The sequence below is a fragment of the Protopterus annectens genome, chromosome 3.part0 (assembly GCF_019279795.1).
Source record: "Protopterus annectens isolate FY-2018-M chromosome 3.part0, PAN1.0, whole genome shotgun sequence".
Classification (NCBI taxonomy): Eukaryota; Metazoa; Chordata; order Ceratodontiformes; family Protopteridae; genus Protopterus; species Protopterus annectens.
The window spans coordinates 167,285,333-167,309,465 of NC_056731.1; the positions used below are offsets into that span (position 1 = coordinate 167,285,333).

The 24,133-nt window shown below is 36.4% G+C and overlaps 1 protein-coding gene across 2 annotated transcripts in view; it reads right to left on the reverse strand.

Moving 5' to 3' along the window:
* The window catches only part of LOC122796298 (genetic suppressor element 1-like), a 471,843-nt gene that overhangs the window by 25,983 nt on the left and 421,727 nt on the right, over positions 1-24,133 (reverse strand). For both annotated transcript variants that reach the window (XM_044064664.1, XM_044064665.1), the window contains one exon: positions 4,248-4,351. In XM_044064664.1, coding sequence (XP_043920599.1) covers positions 4,248-4,351 — 104 coding nt within the window. The remainder of the gene's footprint in view (positions 1-4,247; positions 4,352-24,133) is intronic.

Here is a 24,133-nt window from a genome sequence, read left to right on the forward strand (position 1 = left end):
AAACACTCCCTCCTCAATTTAATCAAGGAGATAAGACACCTAGTGAAGTCCTCTAAAGCTAACTATGAATCCAGATTAGCTTCCTTAACTAAGGATAATCACAAGGCGTTATTTAGTTACATCCATAACCTCAAAGGTAAGGCCCATATTTGCACTGAAATCATAGTTAATGGTACTACATGTATAGAACCTGTGGATATGGCAGACCTGCTGGCTGACAGGTTCACTGAAAACTTCACTCCCCTTAACCCACCACATATACCCCAAAGCATCCCTAACACCTGTCCCACCATCTAGTATCTCCAAGGAGCAAGCCTTAAATGCCCTCACCAAAGCCAAAAACACAGTCTGTGTGGGAACAGACAACATTCTGGGCTGTGTTCTACATTTGGTTAAAACAGGAATTAGCATCACCATTGGGCACACTTTTCAATCACAGCCTAAGCACTGGCTTTGTCCCAGTGGAATGGAAAACAGCTACCACCATCCCATTGCACAAAGGGAGTGCATCCATGGACCCTGGGAACTACAGACCCATTAGCCTGACCAGCCTTTTCTGCAAGACCATGGAATGAATCATCATGGACCTTACTGACAAATATATAGGAACTCTCCAAATGCTTGACCCCACCCAGTTTGGTTTTGTCAAAGGGAAATCATGCCTGTTAAACTTGGTGGACTTCTTTAAGACAGTGACCAAAGCCCTAGATAAGGGCAAGTCTGTACAAATGGTTTACTTAGACTTAGCCAAGGGTTTTGACACAATCCCCCACTCAGGCATTATTGATAAACTCACTCAGCTGGGTATCAGACCATATACTGTCAGGTGGGTTACAAACTGGCTCACTGACAGAACTCATACGGTCAAAATAGGGGACTTCACCTCCTGTAGCAGACTCATAACCAGTGGTGTTTGACAAGGATCTATTCTGGGACCCCATACTGCTTGGAATCTACTTCTCTGAAGTACAGGCTAAAACTAAAGGACTGTGGGTGACAAATTTTGCTGATGACCTCAAACTGGGAGTGATGTCAACATCCTACAGGAAAGTCTTACGCAGACTAATGACTGGTACCAAAGTCATGGCCTTAAACTTAATGCAATAAAATGCATTATCATTCCCTTCAGCAAGGATGATATTCCTGCATACTACCACATCAATAGCAATACCCTAAGCACAGTCAGTGGTGAGAAATCTGGGCACATAGATCAACAGTAACCTTAACTTTGATTCCCATGTCTGCACAATGGTAATAAGGGCATTTTATATTGCCCATCTCATAAGTAAAGCCATTGCCTCCAGAAAAAAAAGAGGTCATAAACCCCCTGTACTTTTCCCTCATCAGGCCAGTAATAGAATATAATGCTCCCTTTGGTATATTCATTTCCAAACATCTGCGGCAATTGCAGAGATCACCAAGGATCCTTACAAAGAAAATTCAGGGTCTTCAAGATCTGTTTTATGCAGGCAGACTGAAATCATTGTCACTTTATTCTGCGTCATGCAGACTGTTCAGAGGTGACCTGTGCCTTGCATATAAGCAATCTCTGACCCAGCTGTAATGGAAATGCTGCACATTTGCAAGTCAAATGGCACACAGGTCACTGGCTCAAAGGATCTTAACCTGGTATGTGACATTAACAGAACTTGCTGGAGAGACAGATCTGTCTCACAGAGGTTGCCCCACCTTTGGAACAAGCTTCCTATTAATGTAGACAAAGCCCTTCTTTGGCCAAAGTGTAATTTGGATGATTGGATGGGTAACTGGAAATTCACCCTGGGGGTTCCACCTGTGTCCCTGTTGGACAGGGACAATAGGTGCTGATTTTAGTGTCTGCTTGAACCATGCACCCTTTGGAACATAGGTTGAACTTGGCTAGGCTTGTAAGGGCCCTAAGGCCATTAGCCTAGTAACCTCAAATGATCATATGATATATGAATCATGAGTACTGCATGCAAGCTGTGTGAAAACATTGGTTATGATATCACATGTAGCTAACACTTCCTGGCATTTCACAGAATGGTAGCCATTCCTGGTCATGAATCTTTGTGACTATGGATAAGGTGGGTCTTTTATTGAAAATATGTGCAGTCTATGGCACTCAGTACCACAGAGAGGCAGATGATGCTGTAGAAGGCTTGCGTGGTATTAGCTCCCTCAGTAGCATGCTAAGAAACCATATATGATCATCCATATGTAGAAGCATTATGATGAGGCACGTGTTGAGTACTCTAGATGCAGATGCATGTGAAATACCGTACATGCTCCCATTTGGTCTCTAAAGCTCACTGTACTCAGTACAGGAAGAACTGTACATACCTTGTTTACCACAGTTATGGGAAGGACACTTATTTCTATTGATGATGATTCCTCTGTGGACAGCACACACCAATCACAACTCGTACAATGTACTACTCAATTCTAAAGTGATATATAATCAATTAGTGAAATTGAGGTATGTCACTCACTAATAGCAACATTTATAATGATTATGGATGGCAGCTTGTGCAAATTGGTGGAAACTGTCAGCACTAAGTATTAAATTATGTTGCTGTACAGTGCAACGTAAAAGATTCTTGCTATGTGTAATAATAAAAGTTGTGGTGCATTTTGCCCTTTTGTAATCAGGCATGTATAATTGTGTAATTTCCTTTATATGCAACTATGAATGATGACTATATTCACCTTACATACATCTGCATAGCATTAGAATCTCATTGTACTAACCTGTTTTATCTGCATATCATTATGCAGTTATTTGTATATATCTTCTGCTACATATTTGAGCTCATTGCACTGTAGCACAAATCTGAGTGGCCAAGTCAAGGTCATGTGCTCGGTGCATACTATTCAATTTGCACATGAATTCCAGCCTACATATTTTGCCCTTTCTTTTCACTTTATGATTCTTAGATGTGACTTGTACAAAGATCACTCAAAAAACAGTGGCTGGCATTCATTGTGATAATATTATATAATATGCAAGTTACTTTAAAAAATTTAACTTTTGCATTGTATTTTCTATCAGGAGTCAGCAGTGAAACTACTATCTACGCCACACCTCTGTGATACAATGGTACTGTGGAAATATGCTACCAACATACTACTGAAACACAAGAGTGCAGTGAGCTATTAAGGAACGAAACCATAAGCTCAGTCATCATGAAAACTGTATAATCAAGCAATTTGTTGTAGTAAAAATAATTGTTAGTTTCTGAAATGAAACGTGATTTTTGTAACTTTGCTCGGCCTACTTTGACACTACTATTTTGTTTGCTGCTCTTGCATTACCCTGAAAACAAGGACTTGCCAAGTGTTCAGCTTTACTTAGTGTCAGTACAATAAATATGAAAAAATGTTTGTCTGCTTATATGTACAGACATTAGGCACAATATCTATTTACCATTCTGTCGCATATTTTAAGAACTGAAATTCAAGGACTACTTAGATTTAAGCTTGTATAATGCTCTTAAGAAGTTTAAGTTTGGATGGTTGGTCCTACGTCAACATGCTTGTTTGTTGTTTTCTTATACCATGACCACTTATGGTCCCCCAGTTAAGATGTGGATCATAGTCCTTTTCTTGAAAGAGAACACCCTTACCTGCTCTGGGGCTATCACTGTGTTCCCTAATGGCATATTATCACTGTATTTGTGAATAAAATAGTGTGACATAGTCAAAGTAATCTCTGAAACGAAGCATGGAGGTAGGCTTGGATTCATCTGTGTGTCTGATAACTCCCCTACTTTAACAGAGGCAGCCCATTCGGTGGTCATCAGGGTTGGTCCATGCACATGCTGTGCGTCAACTTATGGGAAGTTCTTAGACTTTGCCACTGGCCAGTCCAGCGCAACACTGGGCATTCTCGGATCTGTTGGCATCACAACTGGTCATGCAAGTAGTGCACTAGTGCAGGCCTGCCTCCATTACTTGCTTCTGCTATCTATGTGGATTGCATACCCTTACAAGTCCTTTGATTTCAGTCTGAAGCAATGTAGTTTGTTAATGGGTTCATACTTATTGGCCTACCCATCTGGCAGTTGGCTTATAGGATTGAGAAGCTGTTAATAAGCTGCTTGCTGTGGTCCAGTGGTGCAAGGTTTGATTCCCTCAGCCTCCATTGCCCAACTATGTGACTCTGAGCAAGTCACTTAACCAGACACTGCTCCCAGGCTGAGTCTGAAAATGGTTCATGGAGATCAGTGCTCTACCCTGGAAAACAACCAAATAAAATAAAATAATACCGTCATGCGTGTTGTGAGATGTTGTTCTGTGGCATTAAGTTCTTCATATTTTGCCTGCAGATATTTCAGATGCTTATGGAGGACACTCATTTCGAGTTCACATTCTGTGAAATTAGAAATGTTTCAGAAGTAAACATCAGTTAGTAAAACCAAAACAGCACTGTTAACACATTGTTCAAGAAGCATTTCTCTGCTATTATATTACATTATAATTCTGTTGACTGTAATTTATAGGCAGTATGTAACTTGTAGTCGAAATTCAAAAAAGATAGCCAAGGTTTTGTGTGTTAATAACACGTGTTGTATTCTACATGAAAGAGAGCTCATCCACACTCCAGCTGTACCCAAAGCATAGGCTACACAATTACCCTGCCCCTAACTCTTTAATAAGTTTCTGATCCATTACTGTGGATCCGACAGTAGACTGTTACAGAGACAGGCAACATATAATGTTCTGTGCCTCATGTTCTTTACTTATTACCTGTCTGGTATTATGAGTTTTATTGGGGAACATGTTATTTGTATTTATGTGTGTGTTTTACTACATTTTATTACATTTATTATTTGTTACACCGGCTTATTTTACAGTTCACCTGGACCACATACTTACTTAATTCCGTCATCTTTCTGTTAGACCTGGAATATGTTCTGGCTTTTTCGGTAAACAAATAAGTAACTAAAAACTTGTGTATTATTTTATTTTATTGTATTGTATTCATATTTGTTTACCAGGGTAGTGCAATGATTAATATTGACCAATTACAGGCTCACCTGGGGTGTTAAGGTAATCACCAAATCTTTGCCATAAATATTATCACAGAGAGCTATGCAAATAATGAAACTTCCTTTAACAAATTACTTTGTGCCTTTCTGGCTACATAACTTTAGCCCAATTTCATACTGCAAGTACTTAACCATAACATTAACCATAACCATAACCTTAAATCATAAGAACAGAAACTGGAAATGCTAAATCTTTACTGTAATATATATATATATATATATATATATATATATATATATATATATATATATATATATATATATAGTGTCTACTTAAGATGGCCAGAAAAATCACATATGGCATATACAACTTGCCCTAAGGTTTGATATCCTCAGACATAGCTATATTAGTGGAGGGTACAGAGGAGTCTCCCCGACAGAGGGAATATATTGGGGTGAAGGCCCAAAGAAAAACTTTAGTGAGCTACGCATTTGATTAGTGCATTAAGATAAGCATGGTTCAGTGAGTGTGACTTTGGTAAGCTAAACCTGATTTATGATAGATGAGACAAAATCATTAAAAAATCAAAAACATGGCCTCATTTCCACAGAGCTGTTTTGATTGTGTACTTACATGGTCTTTTATATATATATATATATATATATATATATATATATATATATATATATATATGTATGTGTGTGTGTGTGTGTGTGTGTGTGTGTGTATATATACTGTGTGTGTATATATATATATATATATATATATATATATATATATATATATATATATACACATATACGCACGCATGTGTAGTCATGAGAGTGTGTATATATACACACATATGTAGCCGTGTGTGTGTGTGCACGTCTCTGTATGCCTGTGTGTATATAATGCAGTGATGAGACAAATGTTTCAGAGTTACTGTGAACTATGAAAGACTGTAATTTATTCACCATTTTGTCTTCACAAGGGCACAAGGACCCAGAAAGTCCAACAATGCTTACATCGGTAAACTAGAATAAAAGTGAAATAACTGATTTTGGTAAGTTACATGATTTGTTACTGAGTGGCTGAATCAAGCATGATATCAGAGATGATCAGACAAGGAAGGTTATAGAAAGAATCCGATTTAATATAATGTAAAATAGCATATATGCAGAGTGAATGAAATTACCGCACCACAACTGGAATAGCTCACTGTAGAGCTGAATGTGTATACAGTGGCTTAAAAGATGGAAATGCTTTAAAAAGTTAAAAGAAGTCAAACATTATTCACAAAGCTTTTGGCAAGAAGACTAAATCAGTAAATTATGGATCACAGAATTTTTTTGCAGCAGGTGTGCCCTCAAGCAGGAAAAAAATAAATGTCCTGTTACAAGTTAAATCTGTAGAAGCTATGTGATTTTTGTTAAGGTATGTAAAATGAAAGTAAATAATATTGTCGAAGAGATTACATGTATTAGAGTAAAGTCATAATAATTAGTTATTTGTTGACATATTTTGTAAGCACAGAGGAAATTGTATGCAAGATAAAAAGTAGTGACAGGCTTTGACAATAAAGCTGCATACATGATCTGATGTTAAAGCAGGTAAGGTAATGGTGCCTAATCATCTAAAGAAAGAGATACTGGCAAGAATATACAAATCACATTTGGAAATTGTGAAGTCTAAAGAGAACACATAGAAAGCACAATATGTGAGTCAGGCCAGGTAGGTCAAAACAAATTAAAGAAGAAGTAAATGACTGTTTTATGCGCATGCATATCATAACAACAGTCCAGAAATGAAATAATTTATCTTTGGATAATGACTGAACAGATTGTTTTAATTTAGAGACTTTGTATACCTATGATGCATTGACTACTGTTTGAAACTTTCAGAGGTTGTGAAGTTTCAGGACACAGTTGTTGGTGTTATCACTTCATTTTAACATCGTGTTTTCAAGATATAGAATACAATATAGTTGTAACTAACATATGTCTACAATATGGACGTATGCAATTCAAGAGACTTTCAAATAAATGTAAATTTCATCATGTGAACTCTAGCATGAACTATCCACAGTCCAATGGTTAAGCTGAGAGGATTGTTCAAGTTCTGAAAAACAATATGAAGACAGCTCAGAATATTAGGAGTGGCATTTATATTAATTACATACAGCATTGTTGGAAATACCCCTGTGCATGGCATGGGTCTATCAGTTACTCAGTTACTGATAGGGTTACAAAGAATAGGATGACTGACTACATCTGCTTTAGTGTAGAATTATGTCTTGATTACAGTACAAGACAGGCTGAAATCCAAACATTTGAGACAAAAAGTTCTATTGTGACAAAAGATGGAAATTCATATATTCTTTAAATGAAGATGCATATATTCTTTAAGAGAAGTGGTATAGTGAAAGTACAACAAAGATCTACAGAAAACCAGCCAAAAGGAATGTTTGTTAAGAAGTGTGAATAGCTAAATTCTTTTGTTTTTTGTATTAAGGATGGAAAGTTGTTGAGCAGAAACCAGAGACATTTGTTAAAATTTAGTGTCCCATAGAGACTGTAATAAGTGAGATGTTGAATTTCATGCTACAAATGCAAATCTTCATACCTGTTGCAAAATACAAGTACCCACAATAATGTCTGGATGAATATTTTACTAACATACCAACAACAGAGCAAGAAGAAACACATGATGTTCTACATACCTTCCCCTTATGCCAAAGGTGTGTGTGTGTGTGTGTGTGTGTGTGTGTGTGTGTGTGTGTGTGTGTGTGTGTGCGTGCACGTACGTATGTGTGTGTGTGTGTGTGTGTGTGTGTGTGTGTGTGTGTGTGCGTGCGTGCGCGTACATGTGTGTGTGTGTGTGTGTGTGTGTGTGTGTGTGTGTGTGTGTGTGTGTGTGTGTGTATATATATATATATATATATATATATATATATATATATATATATATATATATATACATACATACAAATGGGAATGCGATAAGATAGACAAGACCGACAATGAGATATCGCTGAAAGTAATTTTCACCGATCATTGACTGTTGCACGACTGTGGAATTGGCATAGTTATGGGGAGTAGGGTGTCTATCCTCACATGGGGACTGCAGAGGGTGGGGCTTCTCTTGGACAAAAAAGCTTGTTCTGTTATTCTCTGAAAGTGGCTAATAGTGATATTTGTTTAAACATTTGTCCACTGGATTAATATTGTTTGATCTATCATCATGAATGCTTTACACACTCATACATCTATGCATATATGAATACTCAATAATTGTTCATATATACATCATTGAACATACCCCATTGAATACAACACACCACTGCATTGACTTACACCTGATCACAAAAGCACTCAAAAGCAAGCTCAACAGGAGTGCTTTTGCAGCAACTGCAGTACACCATAACTACTGCGATTTAATTCCCCTATATAACTACTGCAGTTTAATTCCCCTATATATACTACATAATCACAGTTCAGGCTATCATGGCTTCTACAAACATTTCCCACAGTAACAATTCAGGAACAGCTCCTATCAAAACCTTGTAGACTACACAACACCAACAAATTCCATCTAACATCATTTTCTGCCCATATTACTACACATAAACCAAGAACAAAAAATAAATAAAGCTGGCAAATGCCTTTATGTGGGGGACAGAGCCTCCACACCCTTTTACTTATATATGCTAACTCGGTGGACACCCGACCACAACAGGCAATCTCTACTTTTACGCTACAGTTGACCATTGCAGGTTCATCTATGGTATAGGTCAAAATGCTAGGCATTTGAAGGGATGTGGCAGCTGGTCAACGCATTGACATTTTGACAAAGTGCACAGTCAAGCAGTATATGAATGTTGACACTCTACTAAGCATGCGCTGAGAACAGTCTCAGAGCATGCAAAACATAACTTACAAAAAAGAATATAAAACATTGTATTTTTTTTTGGAGGAGGGAAAGCCCCCCCCCCCAGCACCCCCATATTTCTTGTTCTCAGGACAGTCATTCTTTTACTTTCTTTATTCTCCTTTCATTATTGGGACACAATCCATTCACTCATGGAAAATGAAGTCATAACTTTTGCTTTAGCCAAGTTTGGTAAGACATCCAAGTCAAATAATTCAGTAACCTAAGGACACTGAAAATGTTTAGTGACTGATACAAGACCACAGTCAGTATACCTGTATAATTCAGAAACAGTCTCTGGTATTAGTGACAATTCCTAGTTTCAACTGCACCTTTCTGGTGCTCTCGGTCATACTTGTGGATTCAGGGTTGGAAACAGTCCTGTCTGATATAAATAGTTATATGTGGAGCTATGTCCTTCCATGTTTTCAGCATATAGGCTTTTTAATTGGTGTCAGTAGCTTCTTATTACTTTTGTCTTCAGACCACTAATTTACTCTTCACAGTACATGACGCTTTTGCTGATCCATGACAATAGAATTATTGCTTCTGCTGAGCTCTTTGCATAAATAATTTGACATTTAGTACTTTTCTGTCTGTAGCAACACTGATGAGCTAGGGTAGTGTAGCTTCATTCCTATCCCCATCAACAACTGAGCTGGTGGTAACCCATTTGGCTGTCTAAAAGAGTAAAATGCTAATGCAGGACAGAGTAAAAGCATGGGAAGAATGGCAAAATATAAAACACTACAATGTCTTGAAGTCTTCAGAATGCTTTGCAATCGTAAATAAAGCAAATAATTGAAGACAAAAAGCAATACCATAATAACTTTCAAACTAATGTTAAACACAACCGTAAAAAATTTGGGACATCCATTAAAGAAATCTTACATCCCAGCCAAAAATTTAACCCAAACCCCTCCCCAATAACTCACCATTCGAAACTGCAGAACAGTTCAACTCATATTTTATAGATAGTATAGCATCTCTAACTAAGGATTCCTCAACATGTAAACCCAAACCTGCCCAACAGCCACATATCACCACAACCACTTTCATCTTCAGCTTCAAACCTGTGGCCACATCCTATATAAAACTGCTCTTAAACTTAAACCATGCTCTTCTTCAGCTGATGACCTTCCAAGTGAGTAACTAAAAATAGCAGCCAGTAGCATTGCTTATCCTGTCTCAGTCCTTATAAATAAATCAGTCCAGGAATCCGACATTCTGTCTCTCTGGAAAAAGTCACACATTATCCCTCTGCACAAAGGAGGAAATTAAACAGACATGAATAACTTTAAACCTATAGCAATTTTATCTCCCCTCACCAAAATACTTAAAAAATGTATTTTAAAAAAATTGCCGAAGAGAGGGAAGAACTCCTATCGTCTACACAACATGGCTTTTGTCCTTCCAATAGTACTAGTACTGCTCTTCTAACCTATATAGATACTGTCAATAAAGCTAGGGATAATGGCCAACTAGTCTCTTCCTTATTTCTAGACTTGTCTAAAGCCTTCAACACAGTTTGTTACATCACACTTCTTCAAATGTCCTCACTAGGTCTCTCTCACCCCATCCTTCTATGGTTCATAAGCTACCTGTCCAATAGGTATCAGTCAGTAAAATGGTACTCTACATTCTTTCCTTACTTCCTAGTCACCACCGGTATGCCACAAGGCTCTCTCCTTGGTCCCTTCCTTTTTAACATTTTCACCAACACTCTCTATACTTCCACATAACATGCCACTCTAGTACAATATGCAGATGATTCCACTCTCATTTGTACATCTGACAATGTGGTACACCTCCAAAAAATTACTCATGAAGCTTTAGCAGCCACTGAAACATGGCTTCATAACTCATAACCCGTGCTCAGCTCAAAAAAGACCAAACTATTACTTTTTTCCCTAAATCCCTCTCTCGTGAAAAATCTAAATTTAAAGTCCTCCCTTTTGATAATGCAACCATTGAAGTCACTTCTCATAGCAAACTCTTAGGAGTGATAGTGGATGATAATCTTATAGTCAACCTTCATATACAAAATTTCATAAGAAAAACTCATCAAAAACTAGGGATGCTTTACAGAGCCAAAAACTTTCTCACTGATCCAACTAAAACTACACTTGTCACTACTTATCTCCTCCCCACTCTTCTTTATGGTGCTCCCATCCTTACTAACCTTCAGGCTTCACAAAAACTGAAACTTGAACAATGCTATAACAAAGCTGCTAAATTTACAGCACATACCCCTTTCAGAATCCACCACTGTATAGCACTGAAAAGCCTAAATTGGTTAGAACTGCCACATCACCTAACATATATACAATTTCTTACCACCTATAAAATTAGCCAGCTTCCATCTGCCTGTCCAGCAATAAAAAGCTTTCAACACAACTATGTTCTCAGATGGTCATGGTGATCGTGTGACCAAAAACTCCTGTCTGTCTATAAATATAGCAAATCTGCTGGGTATTGTCTATACTTGTACAAGGTTGTTAAGGCCTGGAACTCCTTACCTGTATCCATCAGGCCTATATCCACCCTCCCATCTTTCAAAACTACTCTGAAAGACTTTCTAGCTAAAATTTGTCTGTGTTCTTTCTCAAAACCAGGATAACCTATATCCCTAAATATGAACAAGTACCTTTTCATTCCTTATATCTCCGTATTCTCCCTTCTTCACTTACTTCCTCACTGCTACCTAATTCTCTTCTCTGACTTTCTTTCTAAATATACCATAAGCCTGTCTTTCCTTCACTTCATATTGCATTTCCTGTTTGTATTACACTAACTTAAATTTCTCTACAAACTGTCTAAAATGTCTCTAAATATTAAATGATTGTCATATACCTTGTATCAATTCTTAACCAATGTTTTTATATTATGTCTAATTTGCTATAATTATTTAAACTGCATGTGTTTTTGTTTTATTTTTTGAAGATGGTAAAATTGTTGTTCTTAAAATGTTTTGTAATAATTTGGAGTTTTTCTCCCCAGGCTTTCACTGAAAATGCGCTTCTACCCAGTTGGACTTTCCCAGTAATCAAATGTCAATCAATCAATCAATAAATGATCAACTAAACACTTTAAAAATCACAAACTGAAGCAATGATATCTAAAACAATCTAAATAAGTAGCAGAAAAAAAGTAATTAAATTGGGCAATGAACCATTTTCTATGTGGGATCAAAGACTGTTAAAATGTAACATAAAATGGCTAAATATTAACAATTAACCATGAACAGGCCCAAGCAGGAGCTCAAAAGATAGGCAACACATGTTGTCAAAACAATATAACAACCAAGAAAGGTAGCAGTAATTCCAACATATAGTATCCAAAAGCTGGCAGCCAATGTTCACGTAAACAGAGTCAAAATGATCTAATAATTTTCCATTTATAAAAACTGAAGATCAAATGTATCTTGAAAAAAAAATAAAAACTGAAAAAAGTCTTTGGTCTGCTGTCTTGTGGCAGGAAAGGGTAACAAAGTCTCTTCTTAGCCAAGATTCACTGTTTGAAACCCAAAGAGTGTTCTTGTGATCAACTGATTGTTTTGAGAGTTTCTGTACTTTTATAAACTTGGCTCATTATCTCAGAGCTTCCACTCATTTGGTTATCATGCCAGTGTTCTTGGAGATTTTCTGCCAAATCCTTTTGCAACCACTGTTAGATGAGTACTTTTATGTGTTGGTTTGCACTTTATCTGGATTTATACTCTGACTGATGTGATATTTGTGTATTTTACAGAGGTTTGCATATGAGTAATGCATTTTAAAGTTTATTTATTTGCTGTTACCATTACATTTGATTGTTGTCTTGAATCCAGATCCATTCAGATCTGAATATCTAGAACTATAGTTCTAAACTGTACTTTAATTTTTTTATTACTTGTGCTACTCTGATATCTGTGCTGTTGTGTTTCTTGCTCTATTCTAGTGCTTTTAGCTGTTAATGTTTGTTCCTACACCTCTTCTTGGTTTATTCATTGTAACTAGGCTAGTTTGAGCTTTTTGGGTGCCCAGACAGTGTTTTACATTAAGAAGACTTTGGTCTGCTCTCATGTCAGGAGAGAGTAACTAAGCCCCTTCTGAACTGGGATTCACTGTTTGCTTCCCAAAGAGTGTTGTTGTGAATGTCTGAGTAAATTTGTTGCATTTGTGTGATGCTGCTCATCGTGTATTGGTAGTTATCAGTGGCCTGTGTAGATGCAAGCACCTAGAACTGACATTTTCCCAATAAAACTACTCCTGAAAATTCCTCAGTACTTAATTGCACAGAGAGCAGTTAGTTGGCACACTGAGAAGCACCCACCCCTCAAACATGGTCTTAGGAGGTCTTGATAGGAATTTATACTCCTAAACAAACCAAGCTGTAAACATTTCCAACACCATTCCTTTGTAGAACACATAATAAAGATCTGTAATCTCTGTGGCTAGCTTGGTGGACATGGACATCCTGAGGCAATACAGCAATTGCTTCATGTATACTGATAACCACCTAATTTCCCAACAAATGGACCAGCAGCTGCACAACCAGGGACTAAGGGTGGAAGTTTCTCAGTTTACATTAAAAACAATCATACCCTAAGTTTGGTCAAACAGGATGATGTGCTTGAGCTTCTCCACTTCTGAATCACCATAGGCAAAGTCTTATTTATTTATTTATTTAAATTTGTTGACCAGGAGTGTCCGACTGGACGTAGGTCCATTTTCAGTGGAGGCCCGGGGAGAAAAGCTCCACAGTAAAATAAACAGACAGTAGTTACATCGGATTTCATAGCGATTAACAATTTAACATAGCAATTACTTCTATTATGCACTTGTAAGTTATAGGTACCCTCTATAACCCAGGAAACACATAACACATACTTAAACTTACTGAGGTCCCCTCACCATTCAACCCAATACTTTATTCATGTGTGATCTTAACTACCCATATAAACTGGGAATTATGCATGACCCAAATGTGCAGGCCCAGAGATTCCTGGACTTTGTCAACACAAATACCCCTGGATGACATAGTTCATATGTCCATATGGGGTGAGAATATACTAGATTTGATCCTCCCTAACATGGGAGAATGCTGTACCCCCCCCCCTTAGTATCTTGACTTCTCAGGTGAGGTTGGACCATAAAGCTGTTTCCTTTTAAATAAAAATAAAACCTAGGACTTCTGTTAACCCTGAAACATTTAGTAACTATTCTAAGGCAAATTTCCTACTATTAGGTTATAACCTGGGAAAATTTCCAGCTCCAGGAAAGATAATAAAATATTTTCACAAAATAAAAAATAAAAAACAAAAATGACATTCTCCATTCTTTAAGTCGTCTCCATGATATCCACAAATGCTCTGTGTCAGATGGAGAGCAATAAACATTCACAGACCACATTCAGACATATTCAATACCAAACCATCACTTCAGTAAGGCAAGGTGACCAAACAGTCCATAACCATGAACAACACCAGCAGATTAGGCACAGCCATAAAAAAGTGTATGTGACCAATGAACATCATCTCTCTATCAACTGGCTTTGGGTAGTAGTCAGTGCAGATGAAATACTGTCTATCGTTGAACTAAAACAAATCTGAAGTTAATTTATACCACATTGTTTTTGCTATTTCATGAGGAATTGTGTCTTTGATATTATTCATGTGAAACATTGCAAATATGACATGTTTTGAACATCACTTCTATTTGACAAGACATATCAGGCCAAAACATTATTCCAAATGATCTTTCTTTTTCATATAACTACACCCAAATGCACATTGTGAAGTCTTTTTAATACTTTCCTATAATATTTTTGTTTGGTTCAATCACTTTCTCAGACTGGAATAATAATTCTTGCAACACATGCAATTTAACCACGGAAAGTGAAGTTCATGTATAAAAGAAGTGGAACTTTTTTATTTTTATCTGGCTATTTTGAAAGTGTCCTATGTTTTTAGCATTTGCATTTCAATTATTTTGTTCAGTGCTTTTGAAAATATCTTGGAACATCTTGGAACGTACTATCAAGTCCTGTAAACAAAATCCAAATAAAACTTTCCAAACATAGTCCAAAGTTGTAAGAAGAAAAGATAAATCACAGAAAGAGTGTAGGATAAAATAAAAAAGTTATTCTATCCAGCCAGTATCATTAATGCAGTAAGCATTTTTGCCTCATACCACAGACTTCATCAGACTGGAGAGACATTCACAAACACTCCTTATATAAGAATCTAAGAGCTCATGTGACACAGTTCCATGATAGATTCTTCATTTTTTTTCTTTTTAAATAACTTTTAAATGTCTTCAAGTCATCTAACCAGGGTGACAGCACACATTTAATCTTAGCTGCCAATTATATTATTTCCAGTCAAGATCATATTCAGTATCAAATCTAAACCTAAAATTATTGACTGGATCAATTACAGAAAAAAAAACAACACTTTTTGCTTTGAAGAATACACTTGCATGCTTACATAGTGCATTACTTTTGTCATTATTGTCTATTGTATACAGGTCAGCATACTAATCAGCAATGCCAAATGAAAAAGAACTCATGTTCTTTTCCACATTTAGGTTGCAAGTATCACTGCATATTGTATTTTGCATGTTTGAATGTGCTTCTTGAGCCTGTGAATCATTGCTGTCAGAATTCTAAGAATCAGTTCTTGCACATACAAATGAACTGTTTCACAAACAAGCAAATTATTTATCTGTGAGTGTGCTAATCGCCTACTTCACAAGCAACCAAATATTCATCTTGACTGACTGCACAGTGATGTCTAGTGCACTGTGCTTGTGACTGCCCACTGTGAATTAATTTAATTATGTCCAATTGCTCACAAGCCAGCCTACCCAATATAGTTGGTCGGTGACACAATCTGAAACAGAGAAAAGAGTCTTTTGATTTAAAAATACAACACAGCTCTTTCTGACTCAATGTTTTTTTTTTATCTGTGACCACTATAATTGGTGAAGCTTTAGTCTCAGATATGTATCCTTTCAAGACAACTGCATTTTCAGTTACAATATTACATTCAGCTCCAGTATTAAAGTTTAGTGTGAGGCTCTTTCATTTGTAGTCAAATGTTCAGTGACAACACTGTTGAACTTCTCTCTCATACAACAACCTAAAGCATACACAGATATGAATTACATTCACAAGTTTCTGACCCTGAACTGTTGAAATCAGTGGATTTGAACAGTCAGCAGTTTTATTTGCATCAACAGATGAAGTCAAAAGATTTTTCTCACCTTTCCTCTTTTGTGTATATTTTTAAACATTGGAGAAGTGATTAAGCAAACTGTATTTTCTTCATTCTTTTTGGCCACTGGATATGGCTTCTTATCATGCTGACAGCCATTCCTCAAGGAAAATAGTAACTGCTAAATTGAAGGTTTCTTTTTTATTTCTCATTTTCACTTTAGAATTGAATCATGGCCCATTATTTTACAAAGCTCATTTGCTGCTACTCAGAAGCAGGCTGTGCCTCAGCAGTTATGTTATTATTTTTTTCTAAGTCATTTTTGCCCCCTTGTTTGTGACTCTCAGGCCAACATCAGTAACATTCCATTCATTCCACAATATGAGAGACTATACCTCAGTACCACACAGAATGAAAGCTGACAGGCGGAGTCATTATACAGGCAACCATAAGGTATGTTTTCAACCACTGACACCATTTTCTGTTTTCCTATCTCTATGCCCCAGGGCAAAAAGATGAGCTACTAATATCATTGGAGGTACTCACTATGCCTTTCCTTTGCCAGTGCATGCTCCCATACACTCAGTATTAAAGGATACCACCACATTTTGGCTTGTTGAGGTTAAAACCCACACCAAGGATACTTTTTGCTTTGCTGCCCCACCTCTGCCTCACCTCTGAGGGCTTATAGCAGTTTGCTTTCCTGTTCTGATCTAATCTCCCTCCCAAAGATGGACATGCCCATCCTCCACGGTCAGCGCCATCAAGCACCTGAGCAACTAATTGAACTTAGATTGCCTTGGCCATCTCAGAATTTTACCCCTCAGGGTCACTAGCACCTGACCTTCTGCCTATTGTTAAAAGATTTCTGCTTAATTTTAATTTTATACACATCCAGATCCTTAGCTAAATAAGCCATCTGAATGCTAGTTATTTGAATTCTACTTACTTCTGTTGCTTTACACACATTCACTGCTTTGTCCAGAGTTAATTTTGAAACTTACAGTAGTTTCCTTCATACTTTATCTTTGGTATGTTATGTATATATTTGTTTCTGTCAGCAATCAATCACACAGCTCTCCAATTTTTTTAGCTCTATGCCTCAGTTCAGTCATGTGGGCATCAACAGACTCCTATGACCCTTGAGGTCTAATGAAAAATAAATGACAAATATATGGCAAATCCTTTTTATGATTGCCATACTATTCAAACTTGTCTTTAACAACCCCCAAATCAATATGGTGCCCTATAGGAAGAGTAAATGTATTAAATACTTTAATAGCATTTTTTTACATCATGAATTAAAATAGCAATTCCACTTCCACAGTTTTTACACCAGATATAATATTGTATAAACTAAAGTTAGGCAATCAGTACTCCAGTTTTCTGCTATATGTCCCCGTAAAAGAAATGTTGCTGCTGTGCAAGTGGTAGGAGGAATGTCATGAGAATTTTTGATACCATACATGAAAGAAAATGTTGGATAAGTTTGTCAGCTGAGAAAAGTCCAGAATCTCCAATGTATTCTAAAGTTAAATGCCTCTTAAATCTGAAGGCTTCCATTACTTGTATTGTTTGTAACATGGCTATTTGGTTTGCTTTATTTACTTTTTTTTTAAATATTGCTCATTCTGTCATTTCATCCATTTGCTCTATTTTCTTCAGAGAACTGTTCATTTTTTTTCTTTTAAATTTTTTTCTTAGTCATAGTTTCATTTTTTGGTGCATTTATTTTAAGGTTTGATTGTGTCAATTTTACAAATGCTCCCAGTGATCTAGTATTACCTTTACATCAATTTATTGATCCTTCCATAGGCAACCACTGGTACTAATTTCACAGATGAAAGACGTTCTGTATATAGACATTTGTTCAGAACACTTTTGTCAAGAACTGTCAAAAGTCAGATCTTCAGATATTGCTAAATCATGGCTATAACCATGACATGCTGGGCTCAGTACTAAAACTCTTCAGATTGATAATAAAAGTTTCTCACATTCTATAGTGCTCCATGTAATTTACATACTGAATAAAGTCGCATTGTGATCCTAAGGAGTGCATTAAGTAATATGCTTTGCAGTTCTAAAACAATGTATTTTCACAACATGTGTATTACTGTAGTTAGTATTATAGTACACTCACTGTAAGTTGTAAATACTGCACCTTATCATATGACCATTGTGTACATGATCAACATATTCATAAATTGTCATATCAAAGACAATGTGAAGGAACAGGTGTTATTTGTGCTCTAGTTCCAGTGATTTAGCCAGGTATTCTGGAATTATAAATCAACGTGTGCACTAGATTCCAGAATGTCACTCCTTCCAGGGTAGCACCCACCAGACATTACATGTTTCTGAAGGGCATATCTTTTTCAGTACTGAAAAAAAAAATCATGGCTTAGCAGGTTTAAGACTGATTACCTAGCTAACTGGATATTTTGAAAACAAACAAAAAACTCTATTTAGGAAAATATATTGCTTAATAAAATAAATCACTGGTAAGTATGGCATAACTATATTCTCTCATCTTCAAAGAGAAAGAAAATGAAGTAAAATATGTTTACAACAGAACATGTATGAAGTCAAAACAAGTATTACCAAATATTTTGACGTACAAAGATTTGATATATCTTGGATGTGAACTTCATTACCCAACTGATGCAGTAGTTAAATTAAGAGGACTAGATAACAGACTACCGGACCGCTTGTTCTGCTTGCAAAACTAGCGTTGCTTTGTTGATGCAGTTTCCTAACAGTGCACAAATTAAAAGGCACCTATATCTGGACAATTTGTGGGACTTTTAGTCAGTATTCAGGTAGAGTTTTTGTAGGGAGAGTTAACTGTCTCATGATATTATGGCTTTTTTATCACCTTTAATATGTGCATATTTGTGTGTTCACTTTAGTATGAAGCACAACTGTTTTTCCACTACTATTTGTTATCAATGTTCCTCCATGAAACGTTTGCTATTTCCTGAATTAGAAGAAGGAAGAAGACAGACATATGATAAAAACATACTGAAGAATTTGGATTTCAGAATAACATTTATTGTGTGCTAGCAATACAATATGCAGCAATGAAATATTCATTTTACCTATGAAAGTATCTAGAAATACTACCTGTATCACTATATACATTCTGACAGAAAAAAATACCGTAACATACCAGAAGGCAAGGAATGACAGCAGTGGAGCTTGGTGTTTCTAACAGGTAGTTTAAGTCAATATTTATGTTAACAGACAAAATTTCAGAGCAACGAACAGGCTGCTAGTGGTTTTCTACAGGTACCATAGAATAAATTATTTGGGCAAGCAGTCTAGGGCCTTCAAATAGGAGGTAAGGAATGTGATTTCATTTGCTCAATAATTCAGATGAGACCATTATTTCTTAAAGTACTCAACAAAATTTAACAATTATATTTTGCTTTGTGTACAAAGAAATGCTTTGAACTGTCTTAATAAGATAAAAAACTATCAAGTTTCTTACATTTTGCACTGTACTGTGTCTTAATCTATTTATTCTCTGATCTGATTCAGAGGAAGAAATATTTTTATAAATATTCAGTGTTAATGGTCAATCTTCCAAGAACCTTTACTCATGGTTTCAATAATTCAGCATGTTAAGTGTGCCTCAGTGTTAGGTGATGCCACACATGTCTATACACAATGAAAATGGAAATCATTCTACATGCATTAGTAAGTAGTCATACAGTGGGAGATTGATGTATGGTAATGTAGCCATCCATCCTCCTATCAACCATGTGGAACCTTTGTGTTTTTCTTACTCCTTTAGTTCGTATAAACTTCTTCAAATGCAAAATAATGTTTCAGATTAGGGGCAGTAAAATTTTAGATAAAGACCAATCCTTTTACACAGTCTGAGACTGGCTCAGCACTTGGCTACTATGCACTTGGACACAAACACATAACGCAGATCAGTAGCTTCACACACCAGAGTTTTTTTAAGCCTGTAGGATTGAATTCATTCATTAAGTTATTTTACTGTTAGACAGGCAAATGGGCTGATCCAAGAACCATTTTTAGCCACAAGTCAATGGCAATGGTACTGTCAAACTGCCATAATATTGACTGGCAAAACATCGAACGACTTGTTGTTGGAAAGCCAGTAATTTGAAAAACAGTGTTTTTGCAGGAGGCAGGCCCACCCTCCACCTGACCACCCACATGGGAAACTGTACCCTAACACCCTCATGCATATTATATATGCATCTACTGTGAGATCACTCCATGCTGGGGAAAGGGCAAATGCCCAATTCCAAGAAATACTGTTTTTCCAATGACAAGCCAGTTCAATGTTCTGTACTTTGAGGTTCTGCCATTTGATATTATGGCAGTTCGACCATATGATATGACCCCTGATGTAAAACTATGAGTAATATATTCAAGCTAACCTATCACAGTGCAGTGTTGGAAACAATACAATATACACAAGATACCAGTTACATACTTTTTAAACTTCTTATTGCACAATGTTGCGTGGCTTGTGTACTCCCAGATTATTGAGAGTTGCTCTTGCTAAGTATAACATTTGTCAGCTGTGGGGATTAAGACGCTCCTGTATGTAATGGGAATGGTTACGCCATTTTGTGTATTCATATAAAGGAATCAGAAAGGGTGTGACAAGAAGAAGCAAAGGTTTGATAATTAGGGCTACACTATAGAGAGTAGAGCTACAGTACAGGTTAGAATGCAAGAGCAGCAGATTTCAGTAATACTGGTAGCACTGGGGAAAGTGGAGAATGAATAATTAGGCAGTAATTTGTATGATCTGCAAGTTAATCACTGAAGGATTTCAATATTATAATTAGTTTTAAGACAGTAACTGCAGTACAGTTGTTGAGAAAACTGGTTATGGGGTGATGCTATGAATTCTGCATTGCTTGGGAGCATTTTGATAGTAGGAAGTAACAAGTTCCAAAATTGCTGAGGTAAGTTTACAGAAAGTTCATTCAATAGTTAAAATGAAGTGAGCCCTGCCTAGCAGTCAGGTCCTTGTATCTCTGGTAGTACTGAAACTGATGTGCTAGGTTTGTTTGCTAAAGAGCAGCAGAAATTAAAACAGTGTCCTTTAAAAACTGTTATGGTAAATAAAAAAAATGTGTTATTTCACTAAATGTCAATGTACAAACTGTAATAAGAATAACTGAAGTTCTAAAATACAATTCACACACTTGCCAAATCCCCCTTATATTTGCTGTTCCTCATTTTAAGTAATTTTCCAAATTATTACTTGTAGTTATTTGGTCTAATAAATTGCCCATGCTTAAGGAGGTGTTGTCACTATGTTTTCAGGCATTGCTTTAGTTCAGTGAGTTATTAGATGCCAGTGTATATTGAAGCCACAAACGTAGAGTTCCAGAGTTTTCTTTTTAACTCATTTTTTCCATGTCACCCCATAATACACTAATGAATACTCTTTTAACATCACAACACCTAAAAAATGCAATCAGTCCCTTGCTTGTTTTATATGTCTAAATAAAGCATTGGATGCTTTACCATTTCTTATTTCAGACCAATGTTCATGAATCTTGACTTATCCATATTATTAGTTAGGCAAACCTACCATATCTGTACTCTGACAATTAATAAATTGCTGTATTTCAAAATATCAATTATTTGTGATACCAAATGTCTTAGTCCAGGTCACATACATACGTACATGCTGCACAGTGACTGCATTTAAAATATCCCTTGAATTTTCCTTTGCAATGACTGAAACCAGCAATACTGTGGTTATAAAATAACAAGGGAGACAAATTTCTTCTGTTACTAAATCTAGTACTAGAGACTGTGTTGGTGGTGCTGCGGTAGCATTGTCGCCTCATTGCAAGATGTTGTCCTGTTCGATTCTCAGCTAGAGCGTCTTCTGTGTAGAGGCATATGTGAATGGGGCGTGCCTTCGTTGAAGGTTGTGCATCGGGGCTGGCAACCCGGTACGTAAAAATCCACTACCAATCATTAGCGGACCGGAGTTCTGCTGTGGCGACCCCTAACCGGGAAAAGCCGAAAGACACAAGACTAAATCTAGTACTAGGCACTAAACCCAGTAGCTATGTTTTTTCATCTGAATAAAAGATATCCTACTGCTTTTTTAAAATATCATTTATGAAAATATCATGTAATAAGCATACTTTAGCACGGTGTTTAATGATGTTAATTTGGCTTTTTTATGCACACGTGATCAAACCAGTATAATATATTAGTAAATGTGTAAACAATATAGAGTTTTATATTACAAAAACATCAAATTCCACAAAATTAGCCAATAACAGGTAAACTCGATAACTGCAATATAGTATTCTTAAATGTTTGCATTATTTTATGTAATGGTTTCCTTATACCTCAATGATTGGAAAGTTTATTTAAAAAGGCTATTCTGTGTGAAGTATTAGGCCTAAACATACTATTTTAATTAGCAATAAAACCCAGCAGGTCAGCATTTTCCTATCCTCAATTTTACTGTTATTTATTAAATAAATGACACAGCAAACAACTGTGAAGTGAGATAATTTGTGGTCAAATGTGGACTGTGTTCTCTAAGTGTATACTGACCTAGAACTATATTATATTATGCTAGATATTTTGTACTGTTATACACACTTCAGGGGCATCTACAGAATTAAGTAATGTATGAGTTATTTAAACAGCTAACAAAAGAAGTGAAGACAAAATTAGTGGACTACAAAAGGCTGATATTCCTGAAGACATGTTTGGACTTTAATGCAAGTAGGACTCTTCTAGTTTCTCTGTAGAAAATGTTACAATGCGAATGACCTTTCCATGGAGAAATCTACTTTCTCCTTGTTGCAAGACATTTTAAAACTCTCTTTGTGTATTTAGAAGAATGGATGGGTACATAGAAGATGGTGTTGTTAAGTCACCCAGTCTGACTGATGTGAGAAATATCATGGTAATGAACTGGCATCTTTATGAAATATACTACGGAGAAATATAAATACAAGTTGTCTACTTTACTGGATTGTATAAGAAAAGAAGAGAAGAGAAGTTTTATGTGTTTAACCAACATGTTGACTATCATTCATACTTAAGTACGTTGTAAACATTTTTGAATAATAATATAGCAATAACCCATGCCTGGGTGTGGGTAATGCTGGATTTACCCACGGTTGGTGTGGTTTGGTCACTAGGCTGAAGCCCAAGTGGCCAAACAAAGCCAACCGTGGGTAAATCCAACATTACCCACACCCAGAAGTGGGTTATTGCTATTATACAATGACATTATTTAAGAAAAAAAAATAATTACTTTTCTTAAATAATGGCATTGTATAATGCCTCCTTGCTGCCCTTCTGCAGCTGTCTGGGTATTCTGCGGCAGTTCTGATGTACTGCGCATGCATATATTTCTGCAGTACATCAGAGCTGTGGGCAAAAGCAATGGAGAAAGCAAGATCTCTGTTGCTTTTTACAGCCTGTCTCACTATATTAAACGAGTTTAACATAGCGAGACAGCTTTAAAAAAAGCAACGGAGAATCTCCGTTGCTTTTTTTAAAGCTGTCGTGCTAGGTTAAACCCATTTAACATAATAGCAAGACAGTTTTGAAAAAATCAATGGAGAAAGCAAGATCTTCGTTGCTTTTTAAAGTGTCTCGCTATGTTAAATGGGTTTAACATAGCGAGACAACTTTAAAAAAAGCAACGGAGATGCTCCGTTGCTTTTTTTAAAAGCTGTCTCGCTATGTTAAACTCGTTTAACATGGCGAGACAGGTTGTAACAAGCAACGGAGATCTTGTGTTCTCCGTTGCTGTAAAAAAAAAAAAAAAAAAAAAGTTATACTAATTGAAAAAGTCTGGGCGACCGGACCTTTTTCCATTACTATAACTCTGATTTACAACGTGCACGCTAACCAATCAGCATGCACATTTTGGAATATTAATGGGGGGAGGTCGTTGTATAATCGCTATTATTTAATGTCATAGAAAATTCATTAGAGACTACATAGTCAATCCCACTGCCATTAAACTAATACTACCAACTATAAAGCCATAAACAAATAGTTTGCATGAATGGG